Source organism: Piliocolobus tephrosceles, chromosome 3 (genome assembly GCF_002776525.5).
Source record: "Piliocolobus tephrosceles isolate RC106 chromosome 3, ASM277652v3, whole genome shotgun sequence".
Classification (NCBI taxonomy): domain Eukaryota; kingdom Metazoa; phylum Chordata; class Mammalia; order Primates; family Cercopithecidae; genus Piliocolobus; species Piliocolobus tephrosceles.
Window position 1 is genome coordinate 13,636,807 of NC_045436.1, and position 21,982 is coordinate 13,658,788.

General features: G+C 34.5%; 1 protein-coding gene across 1 annotated transcript in view; it reads right to left on the reverse strand.

Moving 5' to 3' along the window:
• Positions 1-21,982, reverse strand: part of WDR17 (WD repeat domain 17) — a 115,549-nt gene that overhangs the window by 35,723 nt on the left and 57,844 nt on the right. The window contains exons 5-12 of the mRNA XM_023226814.2: positions 17,945-18,196; positions 16,333-16,404; positions 14,440-14,562; positions 11,873-12,057; positions 8,909-9,077; positions 6,588-6,679; positions 4,213-4,295; positions 1,800-1,886 (exon numbers count right to left, since the gene is read on the reverse strand). Coding sequence (XP_023082582.2) covers positions 1,800-1,886; positions 4,213-4,295; positions 6,588-6,679; positions 8,909-9,077; positions 11,873-12,057; positions 14,440-14,562; positions 16,333-16,404; positions 17,945-18,196 — 1,063 coding nt within the window. The remainder of the gene's footprint in view (positions 1-1,799; positions 1,887-4,212; positions 4,296-6,587; positions 6,680-8,908; positions 9,078-11,872; positions 12,058-14,439; positions 14,563-16,332; positions 16,405-17,944; positions 18,197-21,982) is intronic.

A 21,982-nucleotide genomic window follows, 5' to 3' on the forward strand; every position in this document is an offset into this window, starting at 1 on the left:
TCTTAAATGTTCATTCTGACTGCAACATGGAGAGGTGAGGGAGAGAGAGGGGAGGTGATGACAAAGGGTGCAAACGGTAGAACTGACTTAGAAGGTTTCAGCAGGACTCAAAGAAAACCCAAATGTTTTTGGTTTAGTGGCAGGTTGATGGTTAGGAAAAATTTATATTTTTTTCTTTTAATTTGAAACAGGGTCTGACTCTATCACCCAGGCCGCAGTGCAGTGGCACAATCATGGCTTACTGCAGCCTCGACCTCCTGGACTCAACCCATCCTCCCACGTCAGCCTCCGGAGGAGCTGTGACTACAAGTGTGCCCCATCAGTCTGACTAATTTTTTAATTTTTTTTTTTTTTTTTTTTTTTAAGAGATGAAGTCTCACTATGTTGCCCAGGCTGGTATTGAACTCCTGAGCTCAAGTGACGCTCTGGTCTCAGCTTCTGAAGTGCTTGAATTAGAGGTATGAGCCACCATACCCAGCCAAGATGAATATTTAGACAGAGAAAATTACAGGCATTGGTGGCTGATTGAAAATGGAAAGTGAGACATAAAAATGTGTAAAAGAAAAGGCTAAGGATTCTGGCTTTAGCAGTTTTTCTTGTTAGCAATATTGGCCACTGAGATCGGAAATACTGAGGATGAGCAGATAGTGAGCTTATTTTGCATATAACCTTAACAGAGTGTAAGGCCGGGTGTGGTAGCTCATGCCTGTAATCCCAGCACTTTGGGAGGCCGAGGCGGGTGGATCACCTGAGGTTGGGAATTTGAGACCAGCCTGACTAACATGGAGAAACTCTGTCTCTACTAAAAATACAAAATTAGCTGGGTGTGGTGGCGCATGCCTGTTAATCCCAGTTACTCAGGAGGCTGAGGCAGGAGAACTGCTTGAACCCGAGAGGTGGAGGTTGCCGTGAGCCCCGTGAGCCGAGATCGCGCCATTGCACTCCAGTCTGGGCAGCAAGAGCGAAACTCTGTCCCAAAAAAACCACACAAATCAGTGTGTTACACATTCTTCTGCACTTACTGGAGGAAACACACAGGTCTGTCATTTTGTAAAATGTGTGATTTGACTCAGAACACAGGTATAGTTAGGCTTTAGTACCTTAATCTATATTTCCCACATTTCATATGAAATAACACAGTTCACATTGTTTTTGACAATATCTTAAATAACTTTGAATTTTTAGATATATTTTATATCCCATTAAAAGAGGCTTGAAACACAATATTCTAAGAAATGCAATGAGTTAAAGGTCTAATTTTAGTGGAGATTTGACTTGGACGTAATTTTAAATCTAAGCTGATTTTTACATGATAAATACTCTACTGTCAAACAAGATCGACCTTTCAAAACCAGGCCCTTAAGTTCCACACTGTGGAAAATTACCCAGTGCCAGAGGCATTAGCATCAGGTGGGGGACAATGCAAAGTCACAGTGGAACACTGGCACCACACAGATTCCAAAGTGAGATTTAAAAAAGGGCCACGTTTCTATGATAGAAGCCATACATGCAATGGACTCATTTCCATTTTTCATTAGTTAGCATTATTTTTTTTCCTAAGTATTAGAAAGTTTTTTTTGAGAGTAAGAAATCAATATTTGTAAATCATGTAAAAACTTCATGGAATAAAAATAACTAAAATAAATGAGCAATTACAAGGTTGTTTCTCATTGGCTAGGCAAAGGGGATATCGTATAAATAGAGTGATAAATATTACCTTTGGAAATAGCACTAAACTTTATGGTTATTTAAAATTTCCAAAATGCAGTTATTATTTATTTCAGAAAAAAAACACTTACTTATTGTTTTGGCTCCAATCACAACCAAACACCGCAGCCGGATGTTTATATTTGTGTAGCACTTTACCATCAATTGTTCGAATAATACTAGAATTAATTATAACGTGTTAATAGAAAAACAACATTCTAATACATTATTCAAGGAAACAAAGTCAGAATTGTAAATTTCAAATAGAAATATTCCAGGACAGAGATTTTTATCTACAAAGCACAAGGAACATTTGACAGTATTGTATAAATATTACCAATTATGAGTATATTTGAATCTCTTAATATTAATTATGGTAACCTACAATTAATAGAAGGTAATACATTTTTATTTAAAAAGTATTTTTTTGGCCGGGCACGGTGGTTCATGCCTATAATCCCTGCACTTTGGGTGGTCGAGGCAGGTGGATCACTTGAGGTCAGGAGTTTAAGACCAGCCTGGCCAACATGGTGAAACTCCATCTCTACCAAAAAATACAAAAAAGGTGGCCAGGCGTGGTGGTGCACACCTGTGGCCTCAGCTTCTCAGGAGGCTGAGGCAGGAGAATCATTTGAACCCAGGAGGTGAAGGCTGCAGTGAGTTGGGATTGCGCCACTGCACTCCAGCCTGAGCGATGGAAAAACAACAAACACCCTTCTTCTTATAGAATTTTTTTAAGTTGAGGAAAACATAGTCTAATACATTTTAAAACATAATGATATAACATATATGTTAGATTTTTAGCTTCAAAATGAGACAGTTCAAAATTTATAGTATTTAAAACAACTATTTATAAAGCTGGTTTTATGTACCATTGCACCAAGACCAAGACATTAAGCTATAACTTTTCATTGTATATTCTCAGTCATATAACTACAATTCAGAGATGATCCCCTACCCTCTGCTATCAGAAAAGGATTCTATGTAATTTAACTGCAAAAATAAAAGCTCTACTACCCTGCTCTATTATTACCACAATGCAAAAGCTATTGATTCCATTAGAAAAAAAGCATGTACTAATTAATGTATTAGGAAGTTTTACAAGTGTATGGAAAAGACTGTCTTAAATGTTATTAGGCCCACCAACACTTTTGAGGTTACTGGGGAGTGGTGGTGACTTATGCTTACAGGTGTTTACTCACTGAATGTGGTATCTGTCAAATAAATAATGCCCTGAAATACATGGTCAAACTAATTTTGTCTCACTTAATCAAAAAACTCAGGTCTTTTGTATTTTGGTATCTATCAATTAGCACATAGTTCCTTTCAAGGAAAAAAAAATCATTAATATTGTTGTTTCTGAAAATTTTAACTTTCCAGTAAGGATCTTTGGTTTCCGTAACTACTGTCTTTTCTACTGAAATTAAAAAGTAAGGAAGAGAAGACTGGAATGGATTTAGCAAAACCTAACAACTTCTGTATTCTCAAGAACTATGAGTGTCTATACCACGCATCCACCTATCAAAGATGACTTTATCCATAGATAGCTACAGGGGAGGAGCATCTGTTTAAAGGAGGCATTTTTTGCTTACATACTTTTATTTGGAAACTTACTTATTTCTGGAACTTAAAGAATTAAGAAAGCACATACTTCTTCTTTTTTTTTTTTTTATTATACTTTAAGTTCTAGGGTACATGTGCATAACGTGCAGGTTTGTTACATATGTATATATGTGCCATGTTGGTGTGCTGCACCCATCAACTTGTCAGCACCCATCAATTCATCATTTATATCAGGTATAACTCCCCAATGCAATCCCTCCCCCCTCCCCCCTCCCCATGATAGGACCCATTGTGTGATGTTCCCCTAAAACACAGGATCAGTGAAGTTATTTCCTAACAAAAGACATTTCGCACATGCATGACCTTATTTCTCCTTGCAAAGGCTTTTTATCCCTTTATAAATAACAGCATCTACAAAACTGTAAACAAGTTTCTACAGCACTTTATATCTGCTGAATCACCTGTAAAACTGAAATATTACTGGGTTCTCATTGTGATGATAATTACTAAGTGAAAAGTCCTGAAAGTTTCTTTGAGGCAAATAAATGAGTATTTTCATAATAATTCAAGTAGTATTTTCATTGAGAATGCAATGAATGGCTTATTAAACAAATTTTGTGATGTGATGTGATGATAATTCCTAAGACTTTGTGAAAAGTCCTTAAAGTTTCTTTGAGGCAAAAAAATGAGTATTTTCATAATAATTCAAGTAGTATTTTCATTGAGAAAGCAATGAATGGCTCATTAAACAAATTTTAAATACCTTTGCATTGTTATTTATTAATGATACATCATAGTAATATAATATGTGCCTATATGGGCTTAAAAATAATGCTTCTGAGAGTCGGTAGAGCTGTACAAATGAAATAGCACTGATACACAATTGGAATGATCAAATGGGAACAGTGTAATTTCCTATCATGTATCATACATAGTACTTACCAGAAACCATCACTGCTGCAGGTTGCTATTCTTTTAGAATCTTTATGACTCCAGGCAATACAGAATATTCCATTTGTTCCATGCTTCAAAAAATGTAAAATACCTATCAATAAGAAATAATTCACCCCTTTTTTTCTCTTATATATTTACTTCTTCTAAGTATTACTTTTCTATTAGGAATGTGCTTTAGATGACACTAACAGAGGCATTACTGTCAAGAGCAGAAACCTGAACATATACTTTAAAAATGTCTAAAGCTGTCACAATTTAAAAGTTTTAAGATATCAATCTGTTGTTTTAAGACATAAATCAGGTGGCTCCATTTCCTTCTGTTGGATACAAGGTAAAGAGTCAAAATATCCTTCTTAAGTCATCTGTACATTTAAGCTCTGCTTAATGCCTTTTCCCATGAATACCAGTATGGTGATGAAAACAGTTATCTGTCTGCTTCCAAACACAGTGCTACTTCAACCTCAGTATAAGAAATGTTGTAAGCAGTTATTATTGGTTGTTTCTCTAAGTTCCAAAGTTGTTCCATTTTATAAAGAAATCAGAATAGATTTAACATTATTCCTATAATAAATCACTTTATATTTGCTTGATTTTCTGCTTTCTAGGACTGAGGAAGGGCCAGGGGATACAGTTATAGCTGGAATTATAAGAATTTTTAAAGCTAGAAGGAATATATTACACATGAGAGTGTCATTCATCAACTGTGTGATCAGTAAATAAAAGTTGTAATCAACCGATTTCTAAATTTTAATTAAAACATTTCTACTTTATAGTACTTAAATTGTGGCTTCCATTAAGGGTAAACTAAGGTGACTTTTTATCTTGCATCCTAAGGTTGCTGTGTAAATATAGCTTTAACTTCTTAACGTAATCTCCAGTTCGCTGGTTGTGCCTCTTTGGGGATCAAGGAGGGTAGGTTTATGCAGGCAGATTTAAAAATGGGACTAGTCCCTTTATTCATTCATTTTATGAGGTGGAGGCCTTCTGTCAGCTTCATTTATTCCCATGAAAATTGCAGTTATGACTCTCTACTATCCCGTAATTCTTTTTGTGGAACACATGTAGCTTAGTTAATTAAAGCTGGCATTGTTAATTTTTCCCTTATTCATGACATAGGATTTAAGCAATTTCAATAGTGGTCTTAACTATGCTAGTGAATGTTGGGAAAGACATAAAGAAATAAAAGACATGTCCTTGATACTAAAATACTGGGTTTCCAGAATCAGGCTGCAAGTGTTTAGGTATTAGTGGGCAGATACATGAGATTCCAGGTTGCCAAGATGCCATAAGAAGAAATCAACAGATCTAATAAGTAAAGATACACAATTTTTGAATCTAGGCTATAAGTTTCATTTTTAGGCTCATCTCTTCTTATAATCCACTATTTATTATGGGATAAATTGTTGTGTTGGTGATGGGAGGGAAGATGGCAGGTTGGGGCATTGCTAAACTGAAAGGGTACTGTGCTGTATGTAGAGAAAGGGAAGGATGTAACTTTTATAATCTTTTGTCAAAGTTTCCTTTTTTGAGGGCAAAATTGCTCACAGTGGTCCATAAAGTTTTCCTAAAAACTCTGCATTTGCTGCACTACTACCAGTAGTGGGGGAGCAAGACTATTAAGGAGCATCTTCAAGGGGATAATACTCTTTGTATAGATGTTTTTAAAACCCCAAATATAGAAGCAATTTTCAAAGAAATTATATATTTAATAACCTTCAACAGTAACCATCTAAAATAAATGAAATTTCAAGACAATCTTAGATCATTTTCCCAATTAATACCTAATATTTTGTAACCAGATTACATGTATTTTTCAAATATTAATGGAACTCAGTAAAATATAGGATGACAATATAACTCCAAGCCAAAGGAGAAATAAAATCTGTGATGCTACAAATATAAGAGAGCAGGTTTTAAGGCTCTTCATGGAAGAATAGAATTTGAAAACTGTAAGGAAATCTAAGAAATTATATAATCCACCTTCATCAATTTTTAGGTGAAGAAACAGGTTTAGGGCAATAAAATGATTCTCCTTATGTCAAGAGCTAATTAATAACAGAATCGGGACTATAATTTGGGACTTGCTCTGAGTTTAGTCTTCTTCCTATTATTTAGTATTTGCCTAGATTTTGTGGAGGATGACCCCAAATTCCTTTGATTCTCTACTGCAACTTTAGGTGACTCAGCTATAATTTTCAGAATTCATTTTAGTATGTGAGTATCCTTTAGGACTTTCTTCTAATTGAGAGAACATACATACCACCTGATGTATTAAGTGTTATTATATTACGAAACAAAAATATTTACAAAATACAAAATAGTATAAAACATTATATTATTCAGTAGCAATAAATACATCTTACCTCATTAAATCGTTGTATAATTTTGCCCTTTTGAACATTCCAAATAAAAGCACCATTTCGGGAAGTTCCCCCAGCAATACAATTTAAACCACCTTAGGAAATAATTTGTTAGACATTATACTAAATGTTTCCCACAAATGTAATTCTTTTTAAAAAATATAACTTGTGAAAATGTAAGAATTGAGATTTGCAAACTAGTTCTTTAATTTTTTTGGAAATTATTAAATGCATAAAATACAGATAAAATAAGACAATTAATGTATCCATTATACAGCTTCAACAATTATCAAAATATGGCCAATCTTGTTCTGTCTATAGCATCTGCTGAAGTTCTTTGGAGTAAATCTCTGATATCATATTATTTCATTCTTAAAAACTTCAGTATGCATGTCTAAAAGACAGGGACTTCTTTAGTGACCAAGACCAGACTCTCATAGAGATTAACAATAATTCCTCAATATTGTCATATATTCAGTCTGTATTCATATTTCCATGATTAGTAGTATTTTAATGGTTATGAAAGTATTTCTACAAACAGATCACATGAAAAACACAGTTTCTCCATAAAAACATAAACAATGCTTTCTGTGTTTAAGAAGTAAAAAATATTTGTGAAAATAAAACTACTGCTAAGTGAATGGTCAAGGACTTAAATAAGTGCCTTTTGCAAGACAGTGAAAGAAGAGGTTTTCTCCATCAGAAGAAAGGAGCGGCTGTTATCTGCTATCTAGGAATAAAAATATGGAGAAACTACTTTCTGATAAACGATTATACACACTAAAATGTTCTCATCATATTTCTAACACTTTTACTCTGCTCTCCTTTTGGGGTTCTTAAATTATTGGGGATATGTTTCAAAATTTATTTGCATTTCTTTTCTTTTCCTCTTCTATCTACACTAAGATACAGAGGAAATTATGTAATTATCTATATCCTACTCTATTTCCATCCTTGTCAACCCTCATGTATCTTTTAAATATCATCCCCACTTACCTCAAAGTCGTGATTCACCAGTAATCACATAACAGAAAATGACAGAATTTCCATTTTCTAACATTTTTACTTTCTTGCTGCAAATTCTCAATGTAGAGAGCGAAAGAATGCTATAAGTCAGATTAGATCTTCTGTGTTATGATTTGAAACAATAGTTTTTACAGTCACGAGTTTTATTTATGTTTTATGTGTCAGATAAATACTTTTGTAGGATGAAGAGTATTCAGCTAATAAGAGCTCTAGTGCAAGGTGACTGCACTGGCTGGTGCAATTCCTATATTGCTAGCCAAGGTAACCCACTGTGGAGGTGCATACTGCAATAATCAAGATAACAGGCTCAGTTATGTTCTGCTTAAAGGACAAACATTGTCATTAAGAGTTGTAAGTAAAACCTTTTTCTATAACTCTCCTCATTGTAGGAGATGAAGGATACATAAAGCAGTGGTCCTTAACCTTTTTTGTATCATGAAACTCTGAAAATCTGAGTACTATGATACTCTTTGACAGATATAGGCATATATACACATACACTAAAAATTATTCATAAATTTCTAAGAGATTCCCAAACTCTCTGATGAAATATAAAACCCTTGGAGGCCCACATATTCAAAGTTAAGAATCCCTGGGTATGAAGAAATAATTTTAAAAATAAGGATGAGCTATATCCACATTGCATGTAGTTACTGAATTAATATATTACTATTAGGCCAAATAAGTAAACCATTACATATACTTTAAAAGTGAAAAATTCATTTAGGTGTGTGAAATTATTTGTTATGGGAAAATAATGTTTTGAGAGACAATGTCAGAGGTTTCACAGGACATCTCTCCTTTATATGTACAGCAAAGTAGAAGGTGGTATCTAAGATCAGAGATAAGATCTTATTATAGCATACAAGTTCTTCAGTATTTCAAAGGTGAACTTAATATAGAATTACATGGTTACAAGTGAACTGTTACTTGATATATAACCATAAATAGGATTTACATTAAAATTTTCCAGAAAACTTCTATCACGTAAATTGTATTATACTTTTAAAGGCGTAGCCATAGAAATACAACTAATATTACATGGGTAAAGATAATCCTGATTTACTGTGGTTTTTCTGTATGACTTGTTATATAGAGGAAACCAGGAATCAAAGTGCCTCTGCAGATAGACTCTTCTTAAACCTCGCAAAAAGAGAATCAACAAATACGTTCACACTAATTTGCTCTACATTCATGTAGAACAAGATGAGATCAAGAGGAAGAAAGTAACTCAAATGAATACAAAACTTTAAAAAGCCATTTCATTGCATTCCCAATTTCAATAAAATATCTCTTACCTGGAGCCCAAGAAAGGGAATAAATAACACCTTCATTACCCGGGGATGTGTACACTGCTGTTAATGTATTTATATCCCAGACTTTTATAGTGCCATCAAATGAAGCTGTTGCTAAAAGATTAGGATCATCAGGCTTGAATTTGCAGTCAAAGATAGTTTCCACATGTCCCTAGGAATATGGCATAAAGAGTCATAATTATGGAGAAAACTTCACATTACTAATAGACGAACCACAATGTATACTCAAATTGACACATGTAGTATGGTTTTCCAAATATTAATGTAAAAATATACAGGCAAGAAAAACAGAAAACTGGAATCACTATGGTGATTGAATTTTCTCTGTGCCATGACTGCATTATTTTTTACAGACCTAGATTTTAGTCAACCACGGTTCCTCAAATCAGCAACTAAACTCAAAGATATTCAGAAGTCTCACTTTTCAATTTCAATTCACTGCAAAAGATATTTTCTATTTTTATTAAACTTACAGAATGCTATGCTAGAAATCTATAAAGCAATTAACTTAATAGCTACCATACGTCATCTGGCACTATAATAGAAGACCAAGATGAAACTCAAACTAAAAGTCATTTAATGCAAATATTCCTTTTTTATACTAATGCTCCAAAACCACCTCATAATTTTAGCAGAAACAAAAGAATCAGGTATAAGCCCAATTTTTAATGAGCCTTGTTCCAAAATTTTCTAAGTCTATTCTTTGGAACCTGAATACTTGTTCCTATTACACAATGATTTGGATCCCAAACACCCACAAGACTATAAAGTGGTATATGCAGATGCATGTAAACATACACCAGTAAAGCAGTGCTTAACTACTGTGGGCCTTTGGGAAAATCCATTAAGAGACCAACATAAATAGCTGGAATTACAACTATTCTAATGCTGGGGAATGGAAATAGAAATTTCTTCTTTAAGCAAACGAAACTAACATTTGGGATCTAGATACGGAGTTGAAGTACAAAGACAGGGTTTTCTAGTCCTCAACTAATAGAATAAGGGTAGAGAAGAAAGTTTTTAAAACTCTGTACTTCCATTAATACCACAAATCACAACTGTTAGGAAACTACAAAAGTACTGGAAAGTTTCTCCTTTAGGTGGAGGTAAAGGAAAGAAAAATCTCAAGGGTTAGCAAGAAGGAAAAATGTTGTCAGAGTCACTGGTTCACCTGGCTGCAGCTGTCCCACGTGGTCATTTCCAATGTTAGGAACATAATCAAGGCAGGGACTTATATGCAGTTTTAAATGTTATTTCACTGCTATGCCTTAAATTTTTATTTTTTGAAACATGAAAATTCACATAGCAAGAACGAAATCGTAAATGTTTCTTCCGTGTTTTCTTCTTACCAAGAGGAAGGTGGGTAAGAAGAGGAAAATGTTGTGGCATTTTTCTTAATTTTAATGAAGCAAATATTCACATGGAAGTACACCTTTTGGAATGTTTATTAATAATATTTTTAAAATTATGTAAGATTTAAAAAAATAGTAATATATTTCTTATCCTATGTAATCTGGAATCTTTGGAGATGCTTTATACATACAGCAGTTCAGAGTTGTTTCTTCTGGTAACACTTCGAGAAATTTCAAATTTGGGTCTATGTTAAGAAAATTAAAACTATAAGGAAAAAATGACTGCCTCCTGACTGGCACACAATTTAAAGTGAGAAAAGCAACTGAGATAATTTATAATCAAGCAGCTTTTAGTATTTAGTATTCAGCATTTATTAGAATTATAAATTAACAGATTTTAAGTAAAATATACTTTTAATATGAAGTGTCATAGAAAATGTATTGAATTTAGATTGCATGACTTCTCTTCTGCTTACATAACTTTTTATAGATTTAAGTGTATTCTTACGTTTCTCTCCCTTCCCTTTCATAAATTTTTTGAAAATAAACGGTAATTTGAAGTACACAAAAAGTTTACCACACTAGGAAACAGTTTATATAAAAAGAAAAGTTAAAGTGAAAAGAAAATTATATCACCCTCAAATGAATATCTACAAAATGAAAGTTTAAAAATAATTAAGCTACAGATTATTTTAAAAAATTTTTGCTATAAATCAATTTTTCATTTGAGGATAAATTAAATGAGAAGTCTTAAAAAGATACAATATTACTGATTCTTTCTCTCCCTTCAGTTACAAGGACAATTACAGTTCTAGATTCTTTTTCTAAGATCAAAAGAAAATAATTAGCATTTAAAAGTTTCTTAAATGTCCAGATTAGTCTAATTCAAACCAGCGGAAAAAGACAGGGGCATTTTTAGAAACTCTAAAGCAGGGAAAATTAAAGACGATGGTTTTTGACAAATATTAATTATAACACAATATGTATTATTGCATATCTTCATTCATTCATTCAACAAAATTTAATAGTCTTGCTACGTGGCAGATACTATATTAGGTAGTGGGGCTGTACCACAGAATACAACCAGACAAAAATGTGGGATCTCAAGCAGGTTGTATTTTATCTTATATAGGGGCTTAATTATCATAAAAACAGAATTCATAGAATCACTTAAGTATCATAACGATTCAGCAATAGAAAAAAATCTTAGAAAACATAATCCAACCTTACTCAATTAATGAATGGGAACAATAAGGCTTTGAGTAACTGGCAGAGATCAACTTGTTTTTTCTCTTGAAAGGACATTCTATTCTCGTTTTGTTTCCAAAATATACTACAGCTATGCAATTTTCCATTGTACATAAAATATAAGTATACATTAAGATTTTAAAAGTATAGTGGTTAAAAATTATTTTAGTAGTTTTATCATCATTCTATGCATTTTCTAAAATGTTTTAACCAGCTACAATAAATTTCTAATATATTATTACTTACAAAAATAATTTCAAATAATATTAAGATACAGGTAAAAGTAAAGATCATGGGTTTACACAAAAAAGTGTTATGTACAATAAAGGAATGACTACATACATACCAAGTCTCTAAGAAAATCCCACTTCTTAGCTCCCATATCATAAAGTCCAATCTCCAACCAAAAACCATTATACATCCTCAACAAGTGAAGCAGTTCCACCCCCAACTTTGACACAGAATCAAGCGTTTTCTCTTCCTCCTGGTCATGCAGTGTGTTGTTTCTTGGATGGTGGAGTTGGACTGAAACTAAAATAGAAGAAAAAAAAAACATTCTTATTGGAATGAAACCACAGAACTTAATTTAGAAAGATTCTTCATTAAAAAAAAAAGATTCTAGAATCTGTACCAGTAAACCCTGTAGGCAATGATCATATTTTCTACCACATGAGCACTTCTTTGGGATTGCCAAAAAATATAAGCACAAAATTGGACATTATTTTAAAGTACAGATGGAGCCAATAGACGAAAATTAGTGTGCTGAGGGATCACAATCTGTTGTGAATGTGTGGTTTCTTATCACTTCATAAATTAAAGCACAGCATGATTGTTTCTGAATTATAAACTTCTTTCAAAATCCTGACACAACTTATTCCCCCCTTCCACACACACCAACATATATGCATATAATTTTTTCTTTTAAAACAAACAACTCTCTGCCAATAATTTCCAAGCCAGGGAAAATAATTTTTTGAGATTATGGATAGTTCATTTTAATTTAGCACAAAATAAGAATCATGACGCTATCTGATCTGCATTGGCATCTCAATTTTCTTTCTTTTTCCTAGGTGTTTTTTTGTTTGTTTTTTCTTTTTACTGTTCATAGACTTGGATTTCTCCTACTTTCAATTACATAAATATCACTGTGTTTATTTTTATATATTATTTATCCCATATTTTGTCTTCTTCCAAAAAGCTTTTCCTTAGAATGTGAATGGAAATATTTTCCTGCAAACTTAATCCAAAATAATGACCCTACAGTAAATTATGAGACCAATCTACTATTAAATTATACACTGGAAGATGGAAAATATTTCTCAGTATTTTTAAAATTAAAATACAATACAATTTTTCTTAGTTCCTTTATTCTGGATAATATTCATTTCTCAGAATCTGAGAATTAAAGAAAGTCCAAACTAGAATGAACTACAAATGACAAAAGAGGCATTTGGTAGCAATGAATTTGGCTCACTAAAATTTTGTTGATATTTTGGTTAAAAATTAATATAATCCATCATTGGTTTTTCTAACAGTTTAATTAACTGACATTATAGGTGGGTTAGACAACTTTTATGCACCAATCTATTTGTAAATCCTGCTTTTCAGAATTCAGAATGTTTATTTTTAAAATTTCATTTTCACAATTGTTCTTTTTCCATACTTTCTGTTATATTAAAAAACTGAGGGAAAAACCTAGAAGTCAAATGAGAGGTAATCTGAAAAGAATTGCTCGAAAATGACAAGACTGGTATGCATATTTTCTGACTTTGTCATATTTTCTGACTTTGTCTAATGGACATGGGCTACTTTTGTAGTAAGGAAAAAAAATATGAAAGAAAAGAATCTGGTATGTCAGACATTCCATGACATGGCAGTTCAAAGCTTCTAAACAAATAAAGGAACTAACAATGACAGAAAAATTGCAAGATCCCTAAACAGTAAGCCAGTATCCAGCATATTACTGCTCTAGTCCTAATATTTCTAGACTCTCCAGTTTCCAGGCTCTAGATTTATTAGGGACTTCACAATTTTGTACAAGGGGTATAGGTTCAAATACAGAGATTTTCTACTACTTGCCATTGCCTACCAATTAGACACCAAAATAACATTACTTTGAATAGCCATTGTTAATTACTTAGTATATTATAAAGATAGAGTCAGAAGGAAACATTCACTGTAAATTTTTCACCACTGAACTCCCTACCCCATATTTTTTGTGTTATATTCTACAAAACGGGAATGCTACCAGCCACGCAGAGCAACCATGATAGACGTAACTGGAAGTCTATTACTTTTCCCTTATATATGAAAAAAGTTCTAATTCTAAACCTCCCCCAAATTTTCCGATGTTTTTTTTTTATAAATTAAGTGTATTTTATTTTTTCTTCATTACAGAGGCAATGAATGATACAGAAAATATAAACAATAAAGAAGATACAGAAGATCCATAACACTAACTACTAATCCAGTGACAACTGGTATTCAAACATGTAATATGTATACTAGATCCTATAATTCGAATATTTAGGCTGTTTTAACTTTGTTATAAACTGTACAGATTTTAAACGGGCCATGTTTAAAACATAAATTCTCCCAGTTCAGATAATCTATTTAATCCTATCACTCTTAATATTTCTAACTTATTTTCATCAATATCATTGATTCATCTTTTCCATGTAATCTGAAATTATCTAAATATCCTATTTATTAGCATTAAAAAATGTAACTTGACTCTAAATATTTTCAATTTAGTAATACTAGATCTTGTGTAGCTTTGATGGTTCCTTGAGCACTTTTTTTAAAAATTGCTTTTCAGTGGCATATAGTATTTGATATATCACTATATCATTTTATTTGATAGAAAATACAATATTTTTTAAAAATTAAAATTTTGATAACATTTTTACTTACACTTTTTTCTTGGGGGAGAATTAAGTACATGTAAGCAGTGAAATCCTGTTTTCTTTAATTTAAGGTTATCAATAGGTGTTGTTCTTGAAACATTCCAAATGCGTAAAACACCCACTTGAGAATCTAGTCAGATAAGGGAAAAAGCATATTTTAACAAATTTTATATGAAACTAAAATGCCTAGACATAAAAGCATAACAAAATTTCAACTGGAAATATTTTAGGACTAATTATTGACATCTTTTGAATAACAGTACCATACAGTAATACAACGAAACAGCTGAAATACTATTTAACCTTTAAATTTTTGGCATGTGTCGCTACTTTTTTGCTCCAAAACCTTTTATAGGGTTAGAAACTGCCTGTCTTGGCAGCTTCCTCCAATAAAGACCATTATAATAACTCAATCACAAAAAAAGACCCTATTGACACACACTTGTTCTAGGAAATGGCCAGCCACAGAAAACTCCCGATTTCTAACCTTAAATAATCCATCCTTCCACCTTTGGAATGTTTATAAACCGCTCCACTGTCCACTTTCAGCCATTAAGGACTGTCAGATATACCTGAAGCCCAGTCAGACAGTCTCCTTTCTTCCAAAATTCCCACCTTAATTACTGCTTTGGAGAAGAATCTGGCAGTTTCAGACATGATTAAATATAGAATTACCATATGGCTCAGCAACTCCTCTCCTTGACAAACACTCAACAGAATAATAAGCCAAAGACCACACCAAAACTTGTACATACATGTTCATAATATCATTATCTATAACAGCGAAAAGGTGGAAACAATGTATCTGTCTATCAACAGATGAATGGATAAACAAAAACCTGCCATATCTGTATAATGACATATTATTCAGCCATAAAAAGGAATGAAGTACTGATACATGCTATAACATGGATGAACCTTGAAAACTTTACGTTAAGTGAAAGAAGCCAGAATCAAAACGCAACAGATTGAATGGTTCCATTTATATGAAATGTCCAGAAGAAGCAAGGCCACAGAGATAGAAAGTAATTAGCAGTTTATGTGTGCACATGTGTATTTCAGGGACTTTGGCAAGGGAGTAATGAAGAGTAACTGCTGATGAGTACAGGGTTGGCTGGGGGAATAATGACATGTTTTTTAATTAGATGGTGGTAATAATTGTACAGTTTTGTGAATATACTAGAAACCACTGAACTGTATGCTTTAAAAATGGTGAATTTCATATGTGAAGGATATTGCAGTAATAGTAATAATAGACATTAAAAATTTCTATGCCTATTGGGCTGGGCATGATGGTTCATGCCTGTAATCCCAGCACTTTGGGAGGCTGAGGCGGGTGGATCACTTGAGGTTAGGAGTTTGAGACCAGCCTGACCAACATGGTAAAACTCCATCTCTACTAAAAGTAGAAAAATTAGCCAGGTGTGGTGGCATGTGCCACAGTGCAATCTCAGCTACTTGGGAGGCTGAAGCAGGAGAATCACTTGAACCCAGAGGTGGAGGTTGCAGTGAGCCAAGATTGCACCACTGCACTCCAGCTTGCGTGACAGAACAAGACACTGTCTTAAAAAAAAAAAAATTCTATGCCTATTATTAATTATATCCTGAAAAGTCAAAGGCAATTAAGATATATAAATTAAGAACCCATCTACTTTCATGTACAGTTGCCCCTTGTTATCCACGGGAGATTGGTTCCAGGACCTCCCATGGATAACAAAATCCATGAATGCTCAAGTCTCTTACATAAAGTGGCATAATATTTGGATATAACCTATGCATGTTTTCTCGTATACTTCACATCATTTCCAGATTATTTACTGTATTAATCTGTTCTCACACTGCTATAAAGAAATACCCAAGACTGGGTAATTTATAAAGAAAAGAGGTTTCATTGACTCACAGTTCTGCATGGCTGGGGAGGCCTCAGGAAACTTACAATCATGGTGGAAGGCAAAGGAGAAGCAGGCACCTTCTTCAAAGGGCAGTGGAATGGAGTAATGGCAAACAGGAGAAATGCCAGACATTTATCAAACCATCAGATCTCGTGAGACTCACTCATTATCACGAGAACAGTATAGGGGAAACTGTGGCCCCCATGATCCAATTAGCTCCACCTGGGTCAGGCCCTGACAGTTGGGGATTATGGCAATGACAATTCAAGATAAGATCTTTGGTGGAGACACAGTCAAGCCATATCACTTGCTATACCTAATCCAATGCCTACACATCACATTATTCACATGGATTCAACGTAGTACTTGTCACACTGCAAAGTCAGTTTTTGCTTCTTGAAATGTTGTGGAATTTTTTCCCCTAACATTTATCATTCGCAGTTGGTTCAATTCACGGATGCAGAACCCAAAGATACAGGGTGGCATCAGTATTATATTAAGTGTTAAAGAAGTAAAGAATTTAAAATTTTGAGATGATAAAGAGTCTTTGTCTATTATTTTACACTTAGCAAATATGGGAAGTATTTACACAGTAGCTGAACATATTCTGTTTTTCCAGAGGTCTCTCTCTCTGAACACAATTAAATGGTAAAAGTAGAGAGTCATTTAGTTTCTAATTATTATTCCTCAATTCCCCCATCTTCCCATCCCCTATCACTACTTAGCTTTGCTAATTCTCTCATGACTAGGAAACCATGAAGGAGCATCCATTCAACCCATGGATCAGTGAGTGCTAGAGTTTGAATGCCTCCCACAAAATCTTGTGTTACAAACTTAATCCCCAATGCAACATTGTTAGGAGACAGGGTCTAATCTGAGGCAGTTAGGTCATGTGGGCTCTACTCTTATGAATGGATTACTATAGACAGTGTAGGAGTGGGTTATTTATTGTGAGAGTTGCTTTGTTATAAAAGCGAGCTAGTTCTCCTCTTGCTTTCATGCTCTTGCCCTCTCTTGCTTTCAGCAGCACAAAGTTCCTCACCAGATGCCTGTGCCATGCTCTTGGGCATCCCAGCCTCCTTAGATTAGCCTTAAACTAATCTAAACTAGTTTACAGTTTAGATTACTATAAACTATAAACCTTTTGTGGTCTATAGATTACTCAGCTTGTGGTATTCTGCTATAGCAAAATATTCTGTGGTATTCAGTTATAGCAACACAAAATGGACTAAGACAGTGAGGCTAATAAAGCTCTGACCAGGTAATTGTTTTTCTGGTCAGCACCTTCACTGTCATCCTACTGTGCCTGAAATTGAACTGTCTTTGTCTTTTGCACATATACAGACATGCTCACATGTGTGCACATATATAATATATTCCAAGGTATTTCCAGAAACTTGGCAGAGTGGACCTTAAGTTTCATTTTTATTTGTCATTTCATTTTATTTATCATCAATGACACATAATAAAAATAAAAGTACACTAGCAATTTACAATGAATGATAATAATTGAGCTATTAATAAATTTTCCACAAAATCAACCTATAAGGACAATTTCCTAAATTCAGTGAAAGAATATACACACATATTTAAAACTCTGCGGGATGGGGATTAGCTCACCTCCAGTTATAAACATCCCTGGAGCACTGGGAACCCAGGCTAAGCACTGCACAGAAGCTGCTGCATTGGGAAGATGAAACGTTGTTATGCAAGAAAGTGATTCAGAATCTACCAGGCGAATTCCGGAATGCAAATTAACCACTAGAAGATAGTCAGTAGACAGTGGGTCCCACTCCAAGGCTGTAACGGGATCCTCTTCGTCTGTCCCTTCAAGGGATTCAGGTCTCAGAACGTGTTTCTGATTTTTATTACCTATTAAAATATAGAGATAATTATTTCCGAAAAACTTGCAAAAAAGATCAATAATTTGGATGATGTTAACTTTTTCCTTGTACAGTATCTATCTCTGAGGGTATTGAAAATACAAATGCGGCGTTTATATGCAGAAGGCATAACTGACATGTGAATGCTGAAAAAATTTGTTTGTCCTATTGATGAAAGTCAGACTCAATACTCTGCTTTGGCAATTTCTCGTGCCTTGAACGTGTCTCCCATTTGTTACCAAAAAGCGGTAAGAAAATATACAGATAAATAATATACTCAGATCTTGTCCGCAATTACAAATTTCACTGGGTTACAGCAGCATAGAAATAGGGAAAATGAAGAATATCATATAGTGATTTAAAAGGAGAAATGTCAGAGCTGGCTGACTGCATGGGTCCAATCCTAGTTCTGCTTCTTACTAGCTTTGCTGCCTCAGATCAGATACTTAATCTCCCTGTGCCTCATTTTTTTTTTAATAATGGAGAATATAACAATACTTACTTCACAGTTTTAAAAAATGACTAAATGGATTTGATTAAAATGTTTAGAATAGTGGTGCACATTTTAAACAGCATCTTAATATTTACTGTTATTCCTTTCTCATTCATCTTACCATCTGCCATAATTATAATTCACACCTGACTATTGGTACAAATAGGGAAGCCAGAAAGATATGGAGTTAAAACAAGTCTAATTGAAATAAAGCAAAGGATCACCAAACTTATTGTTCCTTGTAATTTATGTACACAACTGGAAATATGGAAAAAATAATAATTCTGCTGAGGTACCACATGGGAATCCACTGGGCGAGTCCTCTCATTCTCAAGAGAGGCAGTGAAGCAACAGTTAAAGAGATTACAGCCTTAACAGAAAGTACCAATTAGTCCTGAGTATCATAAAGGAAGTGTTTACTTTTGAAAAAGTACAATTGAAAGATAATACAACTCCTGCTGCAATCCCATAATTACAGAATTGAGGCCAGAAAAACATGTCTCCTGTGTGTTTCTAAGAGGGAGACTATGATATTGTGAAATAAATGTTTGGTTTTCATCCCTGTTTCCTGGCATTACAACTCCTAAAATCCTTGGAATCTCTAGTGTCTTTTTGTATGCTAATGAGTTGACTAGGTAGCTGGTGGCCACTAGGTGGCTTCACAATGGGGACTGGTCACTGGAAAGACCAAGGCTTGATTAGAGAGTTGGGACCTTCAACCTCATCTCCCAATGTCCAGGGAAGGAAGAGGGACTGAAGGTTAGGCCGATCGCCAAGGGCCAACGTTTTAATCAATATGCCTATGTAATAGAGCTTCTATAGAAACCCAAAAGAAGCAGAATTTGGGAGCTTCCAGAAAGCTGAGCACGTGGAGGCTCCTGGAGGGCTGCATGCCTGGAGATAGCATGGAAGCCCCATGTTCTTTCCCATATGCCTTGCCCTTTTCATCTTTTCATTTGTATCCTTGCAATATTCTTTATAATAAGGTAAGGAAGTGTTTCCCTGAGTTTTGTGAGCTACTCTAGCACACTAATCAAATCCAAGGAGGGGGCCATGGGAACCTCAATTTATAGCCAGTCGCTCAGAAGCACAGGTAAAATAAGCCAGGGCTTACAACTGGCAGAAGAGGGGACAGTCAGGGGGACGGATCCCTCAGTGTGTGTGATGTGACTCTATCTCCAGGTACATAGTGTTGGAACTGAATTGGGGGACACCCAGCGAGTGTCTGCTGTAGAGGTGACCACTAGCTTAATGTGTGGAGAAAGCCTCTCACACATCCAGTGTCAGAAGTGTGTTGTGAGAGTACAGCAGGAGAAACTGAGTCTGTTTTTTCCACTAAGTAACAGTTCTATAGAGACAGTGTCATCAACAATATTCCTAAAACAAGGCAAATTTTATTAAGGCACATTCATGGAGTAATACTAAAATCAATTCAATTTAAACATGATTATAACAAAGATTTTTTAAAAGGTTCTCTGATGAACGTGGCCTAAGAATACATTTGAGATAGCTAAAGCAGTTTTCCAATTTTTTTTTGCCCTGCAATCTTCTGTTCACGTGAGAAAGTTTATAAGAAAATCCAGTAAGTAATACAGGATAGCATGGTGCTTTTCAGGCTGAAAGTGAGAAGAAGGCTTAAAGCTCAGCTGGATCACCTATGAAGCCCTCCTACCCTCAATACACACACAAGTATACACAATACAAAGCATAGTTTAAAAATTACTGATTTAAAATGATGAACTACATTACTGTGGCCAGTTCTCCGTGAATATTTGTTGTTTCTTCTGAGAAGGACTAGACAACAGAGATACTGAGGTCATAGGTTCCTGCAAGAATCTGGAGGACAGAAATCCTATGTAGTAACACAGGGACAGAGCCATCTGTGGTGCTGGTGAGTCATTAAGAAGATAAGGTTAACAACTCATGAGCAGTAAGAAGCCTAGCTATCCTGGTATTAATGCTAACAGTTTCAAACTCACAATCCAGAATGTAGCGTTAGAATTAAAAGGTAGTGAATGATTCCTTCATGATCCATTAGCTCATGTATATGCAAATGGAAAATACCTATCAGGATTGTACCTTTTATAATGTTTTGTGCACATTAATTGCTAAATAAATCCTGCAGAATAAATGAGGTTAACAAGGCTGTACTGGGTTGGTATGGACTGAACTGTGCTCCCTCAAAAAAGGCGTTGAAGTCCTAATTCCCAGTGCCTGCAAATGTGATCTTATTTGGAATTAGGGCCTTCGCAGATGATAAAGTTAAGATGAAGCCCTTAGGGTAGAGCCTAATCCAATACGACTATGTCTTTATAAAAGGGAAAGTTTTGTCACAGAGACATGCACGCACACAGCAGGGATGCCACGTGCCATGTGAAGACTGCAGTTATACTGCCACACGCCAAGGAACAGGAAGCCAGGAGAGACGCCTGGAACAGATTCTTCCTTAGTGCCTTCAGGGGGAGCATGGTCCCCTCTTGACACCTAATTTTATACTTCTGGTCTCAAGAATTGTGAGATAATAAAATTTATGTTGTTCTAAGCTATCCTGTTGGTGATAGTTTTCTTACATCAGCCCTAGTAAACTAATATATGCGTGGAACAGAAAAATAACACACGCTGACTTGGGTATAGATGGTTTCACTTGGTTTAACAACTGGAAGATTGGGTTATTGAAAAACAATGGTCTCTTCTGGAAGGCACATAGCTCAGATTGTTCAAATATTAAACATTCTATCTTCTAAACCTAAGAGAGAGAAAACAAAAGTGGCCTTTTGTCTTTCCTGTTCTTTCTATGTCAAAATAAACATGCACTGTCTCAATGTTTTATATTTTAGATACACAATAAAAAGTCTCAATGTTCTATGGCTTGAAACATTCAAAGATGCCTAATAATAATAAAGCAAGAAAAAAGACAACCTTAGTCAATGACAAGAGGGTAAAAATGAAAAACATCATAAAATATAAAAATTATCTAGAGTGCAATTTAGAATAAAATAAAAACACAGTGCTCATATCTTCTTCAGATCTAGCTTGAAAAGAAAGTGTCACCACCCTGATGAAATCTTTGGGTGCAGGCCAGGGAAGAAGTGGAGGAATATCACTAATGAGATTTGGTTACATAACCCAGAGAGGTAAGAGGAGGAACCACACAGCATACAGCCATGTTTATTATAGATTGCATTCCTGAGTCTAAGGAAGACTGCTGGAAATAAAGGTTACAGAGAAAGAAGTGGTATTCACCAGATCAAAACAAAGAAAGCTATGAATTATATTGCCTAA